This window comes from Etheostoma spectabile, chromosome 23 (assembly GCF_008692095.1).
Source record: "Etheostoma spectabile isolate EspeVRDwgs_2016 chromosome 23, UIUC_Espe_1.0, whole genome shotgun sequence".
NCBI classification, from domain to species: Eukaryota; Metazoa; Chordata; class Actinopteri; order Perciformes; family Percidae; genus Etheostoma; species Etheostoma spectabile.
In genome coordinates, this window is record NC_045755.1 from 11,123,313 (window position 1) to 11,134,709 (window position 11,397).

The 11,397-nt window shown below is 39.0% G+C and overlaps 2 protein-coding genes across 6 annotated transcripts in view; one reads left to right on the plus strand and one right to left on the minus strand.

Annotated features, from left to right (window-relative positions):
- Positions 1-4,364: 4,364 nt before the first annotated feature.
- On the minus strand, positions 4,365-6,850 carry LOC116672861 (transmembrane protein 60). 2 transcript variants are annotated; one of them, XM_032504832.1, is made up of 3 exons: positions 6,646-6,850; positions 6,188-6,279; positions 4,365-5,914 (listed from the first exon to the last, which is right to left on the minus strand). In XM_032504832.1, the coding sequence occupies exons 2-3, from the start codon at positions 6,269-6,271 to the stop codon at positions 5,597-5,599; spliced, it is 402 nt and encodes a 133-aa protein (XP_032360723.1). In that variant the 5' UTR covers positions 6,272-6,279; positions 6,646-6,850; the 3' UTR covers positions 4,365-5,596. The 2 variants fall into 2 exon arrangements, with proteins under 2 accessions (XP_032360723.1, XP_032360724.1); XM_032504833.1 differs by having other exon boundaries at positions 6,651-6,821.
- Positions 6,851-7,087: 237 nt separating this feature from the next.
- Positions 7,088-11,397, plus strand: part of LOC116672843 (putative homeodomain transcription factor 2) — a 46,261-nt gene continuing 41,951 nt past the window's right edge. For all 4 annotated transcript variants that reach the window (XR_004327659.1, XM_032504791.1, XM_032504793.1 and 1 more), the window contains exon 1: positions 7,088-7,343. The gene's annotated coding sequence lies outside the window, so the exon portion shown is untranslated. The remainder of the gene's footprint in view (positions 7,344-11,397) is intronic.

An 11,397-nucleotide genomic window follows, 5' to 3' on the forward strand; every position in this document is an offset into this window, starting at 1 on the left:
AAAAAAGTACAATAAATTATTGAAAATTAGTTTTAGCCACAACTTTTAGCAGTATTCTCCAAGTGGTGGATATCTGATTTTGGAATCAAACTCTTTTGTCTCACTTGAAAACTTGATTTTGTTATTGATGTCTTGATTTTACTATCAATATTGGAGTACAGCCCACTTGCTAATGTAGCCCACAACATTTCCCCAGTGCCTGTCCTTAACTGTGAACTACTAAATGATCCAGAGCCTTATAGAGGAGGAGTTCTGTCCTTTCTTGGGAGTTTTTAAGTTTCAACTAGAAAATGAAAGCAAAGCCTTAAATTGGTCTCTAAAGCCACTGACGCTAAATGTCTGCAGCATAAGTTGGGATGAGTCAAATTTTGTGGTTCAGTGGGACGATGCCCTAGAAGTAGGGTTGTTTTCCATGATTGGTTTTACCGCCAGCCTGTCTGCCAGGACTTCATTTCAGAGACAGAACTCTTCACTTTGTGGCTTTGGAGAGGGAGAAGGTGACGATTAAGCACTTATTGCCAGTTGCAAGGCGCTCTGCAGCTTTTTTTTATGCTTTTGGTTTTCAGATGTTACAAAAAGAAAAAAAAAAAAACCTGATGGGAACTTCTATATTTTTTGTACAAATGTGACAAAATTATGGTTGGAAACAAAACTAGTCTTCAGGGGCTACGTTGTTTTCGCAGAATATATTTATCTCAAGGTTTTTTGGTTTGTTTGTTTTTCTATTTTGTTTCTGTGATTTTGAACTGTCAGCACTGTAGTGTACATAAGAGGTTTTTGTAAAGAGGAAAAAAAGTTGTAGTGTGGTTTCTACTTTAAATATGAGCCTAGCTAATAAAAGGTTCAATGTATGGAAAATGTTGTGGTACGGTCTGGTGGTTAAAACCTTGCATGTAGAAAAAAGTCAAGTTTGAAGAATGTTCATATGTATTCTCAGGGGCGTTAGACTGGGGGGGGGGGGGGGGGACTAAGTAGTAGTATTAAAAAAAAATGCTAGAATTAATAGCTGTGGATGCAGAAGGGCCCATAGAAAAAGCCTTTCTACAGGGGCCAGAATTTGGTGCTACGCCCCGGTGTATTCTCAAAATAGTCTCATCAAACATGTTCTGCATATGGGAAACAGGATGGCTGAGGTTTAAAGATTCTTAGTCTACATCAACGAGGGTCTATTTATTGGTGGATTGTTCCGGGGCTGCCGGATGTTCCTCACCTTCTGCTTTCTTTGTGCTGGCATTCTAAACTCCATTCCATTCAGGAAACAACTTCTGAACTAGAACCAACAATCAAATTAGATTTATCATTTTTTGAGTAAAAATTCTCATCGCACACTCGACCGACATTTTAATCCCAGAGCTCACCCACCTACATGCACATGTTCCCCGAAAACGAGTTCCTTCCGCAACTATTGTTCTGAGGCAGCGTACCTGCGTTCGGTGCCAAGCGCCGCCCAAGCTCACTAAGATTGGTTTAAAGAAATGCCAATAAACCAGAGCACATTTTTCTCCTATCCCGGAATGTTGTGTGGACGGAACTTCCTCCGCAGCGCTGTGGTGGAAGGTCTGGCAACGCGAGACTTAAAGTACTCTATGGAGTTTTTGACCACTAGTAGCACTACAGAGAGGCCCTCCCTTTTCGAACCTTAATTTGGAAAAAAAATATGTCCGGTTTCATGAGCGGGTCCCTGTTTGCTTGTATTCCATCGGTTTCATGCTATTCTGCTGATCAACACTTGGTGGCAATAACATGTCAACAAATGTAGCAATGCAACAACAAAGTCAGTGAAGAAGAAAACTGCAAGCGAGCTAATGCTGCCTTACATTTAGCTCCCAAGTCGCGTTCCAGTTACAAGTCGGAAAACTATTATATTTAACAAAGAGGTGGACTCTAGCAAGGATAGCCAATACTAGCAATACTAGTTGATAACAATGCAATATGCGGTATTTTATACATGCAAACAAGACAGAAGTGCTTAACAGTATACTCAGAGCAGCCATGTTGGATGTGATGCCGATGATTGTCCAAACTCAGAAATTCTGACCACCTGGTTCAACTGGAACGCACCACAACGTGACCGTAACAATGCAGGATATAGAAAATTAAAAAAATAAAAATCTAATTTGCAAATGTTTTTTCAGGAAGGAAATGCACCAACGCGTTTGTTAGACAGATTTAAGAATAAATGTGTTTGGGTTAAGACACTGAATACACAACTTTTACAAAACACCAAGGAGCATCTTTAAACCTACCATAACTATTTTGCCACTTGTGGACAGCGGAAACAATGAATTGTAAACACAATGCAATCCTTAAATATCTTCACATTGATCTTTTAATATCTATATAGTGATATAGATGGTAAAAAATTGGGTTTTTACCCACAAATGTCTGCTGTGGCTGAAACAAAGCTCTGAGAGACCGTTTTTAAGAGCCCCTATTATGTTTTTTTTGGATTTTTTTCCCCATATTTTAGTGTTATGTAGTTTTTGTGTATGCCTTAAAACTAATAAAAAAAAACAGTGGAGTGGCCAAATGGGGATTTCTCTCCCACAGACAGCACTTTTTCTCAACTGCCAAAAAATACCCCGTCACATTTCACTTTGAAATTCCTCAATTAGTGATATCACTGATTAAGAAAGCCAGGCCAATTCTTTCATATGTACTTACCGTACATTTTGCCTGAGCAGGCACGGCCTGCCCAGTGGCTTGTTTGTTTGGTTGACCAATCACAATGGAGTGGACCAGCTGACCATTCGGAGCAGACTGGCCTTTTCGGGAAGGCGAGCCAAGAGCTCAGACAGACTGTTTCAGACAGAGGAGCTGCAGCAATGGGCACAATGAGAAACATAATCTGCTTTTTGAACACCAAAGTATTAAAACCAATTCTATAAGACCCCAAGAGTACAAATATGATGCTGAAAAGAAGTATAACAGGGCTCTTTAAAGCACTCTGTGGATTTATAACTTCAAGCAACCCTTTTCACATTCAAGTAGTCATGCTTTCTGTAAAGAATATTGATTCTTTTTTATTTTATTTAACCTTTATTTATACAGGTAATCTCACTGAGACACAGGGTCTCATTCAGAAAAGAGACCTGCCAGGCACAATATGTTCTAGCTGTGTTAAGGTGTAAGATTTGTGTCATGTCAGTATCAGAAGTACCTGGCTGCTGTTCAACACTTTGCTGCCAACCTTACTAGCGCCTCAGAGACACCTGTGTGACCTAGAAAGAAAAACTTGTTATTGTTAATTCTAAGTAGCCATCCCTCTGCCTTTGTCTGTATAAACCTACCTGTGTTCTCTCTTGGAGTTGCTGTTAGTCAAGCCACCCACTCCTTGCAGTCTGCAGCAATTCCCTCAGCACTTTTACCAGGCGAGATTTGAGCAGACAACTCATAAACAACACGATGCAGTAGCCCCATAATTCAGGGCTGGTGTGTGTCAGGTCAAATAAGACTCAAAACAGCCTTTTTTTTCTCTCACACACACAGCAGGAATGCCAGAGGAGCTCAGCTAACCTTAACACCTTAACAGAGTGGGAGAAAGGGAGGAGGTTGGAGATGAGAGAAACAATGTTTTGGAGAGAATACTCCCAAAAATTTAATTAAACAGACCGTACCGTCTTTGAGCGTTCACTCCTCACTCCAGGAACAGTATTAATCATCAATGTACCAAAACACTGAATGCAAATAAATCCTTTACTTATGTAAAAGTACCAATACAATAAAAAATACTCTATTAAAGGTGAAAGTCCTACAGTAAAAATCTTTTTAAAAACATGATCAGAAAAGTACCAAGCATTGTGTTTTGTAAGTTTATGCTTTGTATCGGCAAAGTGTTCCGTAACTATACATGTCAAATAGATGTAGTGGAGTCAAAAGTGCAATTTTTCACTCTGAAATGGAGTGGAAGTATAAAGTGAAAATACTCAAGACTGTACTTAAGAAAAAGTACCTGAGTAAATGTACTTAGTTGCCTTCACCTCTGCATATTATTATATTTTGTGGGTTGAGTGCAGGATTAGGGAATTGACAACAATAGCAGCTAGCATGCTAGCAGCTCAACTAGCCATAGCACAAACTGTTATGCCACAGTGATTGGTCCTGCTGCTGTAGATGGCAGTGTCAGGATGCCTAGTGCCTAACTGAAAACATCAATCCCATACACTTAACTATCTCAACACTAACATTTTATAAAGTCATAAAAGCACTACAATATTTAAAGACTAACATAGACCGAAAAGACAAAAACTAGACACACTGCTGTTGGCTCTGTGATTGCCTAACAGCACATTTCCGAACATGTCCCAGCAGGATTTTCCCCAACCAAAATACTTTGTTCTACTTAGTCAGCAAATAATTTGACCTTTCTGTGTATGACAACACTTGAATGTGTATTTATTTGATACAAATACCAAGCTTTTAATATACAGAATCCAATTTACTCTTTTAAAAGATGTGCAATAATTATCAAATACTTTCAATCTCAAAACACCAATTCCTTTTCATTTTACCATAGTGCAAAATAATGCAAAGAATGTATTTGAAATAAACAATCAAATGGCACAAAACAAATGGCATGCATGCCAGTGTCAGCCGTAGCATAAAGTTGAACTATAAACAATGACACAATACTAGCTAGTAGAAGGTATTCTGATGCACGTTTGCACCCTAATAAATACATTTAATATACAATATTACCATGATCTTTCACATGATAAATGTCAATGTGTTTTTTTTTTTCATAGTGACTACAGACCTTGTAGCTACTGTAATAACAGCTTAATGTTTTTCATGGGGCACATGATGATTTACAAGGTACAAAAGAGACATTGTACAGAGTGGAGAGGGTAGCCTGTGGAAAAATCACAAGTTCTTCAAAGATGCTTTAATGTCCTGAACTGATTTCTTCAATTATCCAATTTCCTTATGTGATTGATACCAAATCAAGCTGTTGTACCAAACACCTCTAAATTCATAACCTGTGAAATAATATTTGGCCGACTACTCTGCACAGATCAGGAATGAAAAGAAAAGACACATACAATATCTAAAGCATATGTATGTAACAAAGGGTACACTCCATGATTTGGTACCAAGAGTGATTGTTAATGTTCTGCAGCTTATATAAAGGAAGTGGAGTCAAAATTAAATACTGTTCACGTCCTCCCTGTGTGGCCTTCTTTACGAGAGCAGCTTATATACATAACAATACTGAACATCTGGAGTTCAAAAGCAAACATAAGAGAATGTTAAAGTTTCCTTTTAGTGTAGGCTTCACAGTAGACTTATGCATTTACAGTTGATCCCCTTCTGGCATAGAGAAAGAAAGAAACATTTTTAAAAATTCATGCTGAAGCTCTCACAACATACTCTTGTGTGGTCTGCACACACTATGATTTTGATTTTTTCTCTTGTTCTTCACATGAATACTAATATAATGATTTGATTCATTTTTGAGCCTCAGTCTTCTGGAAACATAATCAGGCCAAATCAAAAGCACTAATTTTCACAAAGTCTTGGTCATACAACAACAACATTCTCAACCATTTTTTGATAGTTTTTGTTTGTTTGTTGTTGGTATACTGATTCATCGCTCTTAGGCCTCTCTCCTTTCAGGAAAGATATTCAGCCCCAGCTCCACCAGCGCCCCTAGCAACATGGTCCACAGTGGTATACACACAAATGTCAGCTTAACATCAGCTAGCTTCTCCAGCTTGGCGCACAGCGTCAGGCAGAAGCCCAGCTTAAGCAGCATGGCCGTCAGGTACCAGGCACGCAGACGCAGATCGGGAGAGCCATTGCGTGGATCGTACCCGGGCTTGCAACGGCCTGCCATCTTGATGGCAAGCATGAGGATCAGGATGCCATCAAATACCCAGACCGGGAGGAAGATGAGGAACCAGTTCCACTGCACCTGGAAGGAGAATATGAGGTCAGTTACATAATCAAAAGGTGTTTATTCACCATTTATATCAGTGTGATGGGTCGATTTCTAACTAACGTGAAACAAGTTACACACCAATCAAATCCAGTAAGTAAACACACTAAGGATTTAAAGTAAATGAACAATTAGGATATCTTGACTGAGTAAAAACTACTAGTATACTACTTACTTACTGTTATAGGGTCAACAAAGAGAAGACTTACACGAATAGAACGATGTAATAAGAGATAAAAATGCCTTTACCTTCCCGTCCAGTTTCAGTACTAACATGATGAGGAAGACCAGGGTGAAGACCCAGGTCAACAAAACCCTCTGAGCCAGAGACATCTCACTGACTGGAGACAGATCAGAGGGGGACACAGACAGACGTCCATGGGATGAAGACAAAAAAAGTCAGAAAAATATCTGCATCACATAATTATGATGAATGTTTGGTCAATAAAGCATTTTAACAAGAAACCCGACTTATAAGAATAGACAGCTACGTTGGAATTGCTGTTAAATAACGTTAGCTATTTAAAACTTAGCATTGTTTACCACGTCGTACAACATGTCACTAATAATAGCCGGAATCAATTTAAAATGAATTATTTTCATTCATCGTGAGTTAGCTAGCTAGCTCGTTACAATGACAGCTAGTAGCTATCCAATAGCATATAGCTAACCGGTTGGTGTTTCATTTAAAGCAACTTCTGACTAACCTTACTTCAGTGTATTTCTACATCGGTGGTCGGCATTGTCGTCTCCCTGTACGGAAAACACCTAAACTCATAACGTTTCAGATAATTATACATAATTATCATCCATACAGCAGACGGAGGGATTTTTGGGTCCGTTACCTGTGTTTGACTCGCCCATGCTGGAAGCCAATTGGTCCTGGTTCTCCTACGTCACATTTGCTGTGTGGTCTAACCGTAAGGTTTTTTCAAAGGCGCAAACTTGTTGTAATTATTTTCCTGTAGTGGGGGTTAACGTCCACTAGAGGTACGTAACGTTCTTTCTATCTTTCTTGGTTGTTGTGTTTACATTCGATATACAGTGCAAGTGCTTTAAAAAGTTAAATTTTGCTGGGATATCTTGTTGATTTTTAGCTAATTTGTTCATTGGAGTGACATGCAAGCCCGCCTTCCTTTCATCTTCTCTTTACTAACCGTCGTCTTAAAATGCAATGGCGCATTTCCACAGTGGTTTACGGTCAACGGGCTGAAGTTGTATTTTTAACAGTGAGAGGCTGAAAGGAAAAACGCTAATGCTTCAACATCGGTAAGCAGCAGCAAGCACTGAGCATCTCTTCCAGACAGTGGACAAAGCTGGTTATCTCAGTGCACTATTAAATCACGTTAGGAAAGCACAGTTTGGGCTTGTGCGGGGACTCGAAGCTGTCGTCGCAGTAAAGGAGGTAAGACTGAGCGGCTGCATGTTGCGTTTGGACAGCATTGATCAGAATTGCAGAATTAGGGCCAGCTGTGTGGGCTCTTTGTGCCTGCCGGTAGCTTCACGCTAGCTTACGATGTAGTTAGCTTGTTATTAGCTAGCTGCAACAGGACGAAAACAGTCTGTGTGTTAACTGAACCATGAAGACTGTCTGAAAACACCGTGACTGCATCTACACGGAGGCTAACTAGCTACACGATTAGCTGCCTTAAGATTGCTATATTGCGCTGCATTGGTTATATCCTTTTTAGGAGCGAAACACACACACACACACACACACACACACACACACACACACACACACACACACACACACACACACACACGTTAACTCTCTTACTATTTTGCTATGGTGTAGCTAACTTTACTGACTTCCTTGACACTAATGCACATTAAAACATTAAAACATAATATTTGAGTCTGAATTGATCTCCACTTTGATTATACTGGAGCCGCAACTGCAACCATTATTTCCATTACAGGCTCTTCGTATTTCGAGCGGAGCTGGGGCAGGGCTAACGTTACCTCGCCTAAAATCCTGAAGATATTTAACAAAATTCATAAAACAGTTTTCACTCAAGTCATCTGACACACCGCAAATGTCATGTATTTAATGACGTTATTGATTTGTGACTTTTTTTAGGCTGTCATCTACCAACTTAATTGGTCAGAGGAAGACAAGATGCTGGTGCTTACCACTTTGGTTTAACAATTTCTTGGGTTTCTTCAAGGTAATCATCTTAGGCCACTACTCTTAAAGTATGCACCACATTGTATGGCTGGAAGATGCCTGAAAACCAATAAATCTTGACATTTCGGAAGCTGGAAGAAGATTTTTGCTTAAAACAATAGCTTAAAAATGTATCAATTATTGAAATAGTTGGTTAGTTTTACATCAGTTGACTAATAGATGTTTTAGGTCTAACTTCTACTCTGTTTTATTAGATTCTATCCCTCTGTCATGCTGTACTCGTCACTCCACTGTACTCTACTCCTGTATTGGTTTTCTCTACCTATCTTCTGTCCTCCGGGGTGGCGGTGAGGGGAAACTGTGGCAGGCTTCAGCAGGCGGTCAGGCTCACAATTTGGCAGGTCATCTGATTATCCAACGTGATTTGCCAGCCAGCCTGTCTGTTCCAATGTCCAACTAACACTGTCATCGCTCTTCTAAATGTTTCACCTCAAATTAAAATTTAACTTTTCTCACTATTCTGACAGAGTCCTGTACAAATCTATGAGGTTGACATACAGCAAGGATAGTCAACTAGAGCTTTACATCTTCATATATTTTTCTGTAAATCTGTAGTTGGTACACACAATGTGGATTTCTTGTAAATCAGAATATGCCTGTACATGCTGAAGAATTCAAACCTTTATTTAAAACTCGGGGCTCATTGAGGGAGACCCTAATTTTGAATGAAGCAGAGAGCGCAGCATGCATTTCAGCAAGCAGACAATAACATTTAAATAACAGATAAAGAGTTTAAACAATCAAGTAAAGCTGACACAAGATGTGATTATGAAACAATGACACTAGCAGAAACGACTACCTGCAGTATCATCTACTGTTGCAGCTGTTACGTGACCAGACTGTAGCCAGTTATTTATTAATTTTTCATTTTTGTGTGTGTTTTGTTAGGGTGTCCGCTGTCTACACACAATTGTATTGTAATCTATTGTCACAAATTTGACAAAACCTCCAAATAAATATAGGATGCTTTGACTTTGTATTGGACTAAAGCCAGCACAGCAGCTTATTAGAAAGATCTGCTCATGTGAAGCAGAATTTGAGGTCCAGTTTTAGAGGTGTTATGATGCCTGATTAATTCAATATTCTTGCTGATTGGATAGATTACTGGCATGTCAGATGTGTTGGTCGGCTGTCTTTTAAGGAGTTCCAAGGTCTGATTTTTGTCATGACTACAGTCAAAACATCCAGTATAAACGGTAGTAAGCTTGTTTTAATATTTTATGGAGTAGTATTTTACGGTTTGTGGCTGAAACTATATTGACTGAGTCTATGCTGTGATTTTAAAAGCTTTGCTGCACAATAGTCATCTTTTTATTCATTTTTCTTCTCTTCTTGCTACTCCATAAAATTATGTAAGACTGCCTTTCTCTTTTTATTACTATTGTTGAGGATGCTGTTATCTTAAAAAACGATGTGCGTCATTGTGTCATTTGAGATTCTCAAGGAATCACCCTACACGATGGAAAACACCTTCCCCACCTCCTACCCTTCTGTTTCACAACACACTCACTCTCAGAATCCCCAGAACACCTTTGACCCTTTACCGTCGATTGAGCGGCGTCTTATAGGCGTGCAAATAAATGCATACACACTCACTTAAATGCACACATACCCACACACACCCGTGCACCACCTCGGCCCAGCTCCGAGATGTAACCTGCACCCATCATGAAATAGAGCACCCAGAGAGAGAGGTAGCAGCTCGTGTTACACATCACGAGTTACCAGACTCGTGAAGGAGGTCTCCTTTTGTGCTCATGTTTTTATTTAGACATCCCAGAGAAACACAACACCGATAGAAAACCAGGAGTCGTAGGCAAGAGAAATTCCTTTTTTCTCTGCTTTTCCTTTGATTTTGTCCTACTGTTCAGAATGTACTTCTGTCATTTGTACGGCTTCTCGATTATGGAAAATGTCATAATTACATATACTTTGGTCAATATTGAAATCACAATTATAAAACACAATTACTCAATAACTTTTGGAAAGATGTTGCAATTGTTAAAATAAAAAAACCTGAAAAAATCAACAGTGAAAACACCTTGAACTGTGGAAAGTCCCTTAACCCATACTTTTCCCATTTCTTTTTAATATTCAGAACATAATACAAAATTAGAGTTTACTTGCAAAAGGTAATGTGCAAAATAATCAATTATTCATTTTTTGTGAGCCAAAATCATAACCATGATTACAATTTTGATTATTTGCACAGCCCTAGTCATTTGTCCATCTGAAACAGCTTTGTGGTCAACACCAATAGAGATCAGTTGAATTTTTGCAGCTTTCCCCAATTTCCACGTAGAAAGCAAATGACGCCTGTACCATGAACCCCCGCGCGAGCGCGACGTAGCTGTATGTATGTGTTTAGGGGCGTGTAATTAATTTTGATGTACAATTTTTGGTATTGAAGAATTCTACAAGCAGCAATAAAATAGGCCAAGCAATCGCCTCAATCCAAACAGGCACATCTATAATGTCATAATGTTGGATTTTCATCTTAAACACGGCCAAAACTAATAATATAATAATGAGTTTAATGTATTTCAGAGAAATCCCTGTGAGCTGAAACATTCAGATTTACATCTGTTCTGACGCTTTCAACAGTTTTTTTTTCTTCTACTCTTGGCTAAGTGTTACGCAACTCCTAGCTGGTCTTCCGTGATTGGTCATCTACTCAAGATAAATTGTCGATAAATAACTGTCCCAGAAATTATTGCAATAAGTGATGATATTGTCATGGACTCTCAGTCTCTGTTAACAAAAATGCACTGGAATAAAAACCATACCCAATCCAAAACAAATAAATGGAAATTTAAAAACCACACACAACCAAAACAATACATAAAATGGATGTAAACAAAATTGCCTTTCAAAAAATGTTAAACATTAGGCTTTTACAGACATACAGAGTGCCAAAGAGATAAAGCACATGCATCGACAGGCCATGAGAGAGAGAGAGAGAGCCCTGTTTGTTGTGTTACCATGTTTAGTTGCTACTGTTTAATAACAAATGCGACATACCGACCAGCTCAGGTTAAGTGGTTCACCACGGCCATTCGGTTTGAATCCGATGTGCTCCCACACTGCAGCTGTCGCGTTTGGCTTTCAAACCAGTTCCATCTTCTTTTTTTATTCCTCCATCTCTCAACTAGCGTTTTTTTTTTCTCACGTGGCTCTTTTGCTACTTTTCAGTGGTTGTGAAGAGCAATTTGAGAGAGAATTTTGGTGATAATTTATCGTTTGTTTAGGTACATTAAACCATGTTAAG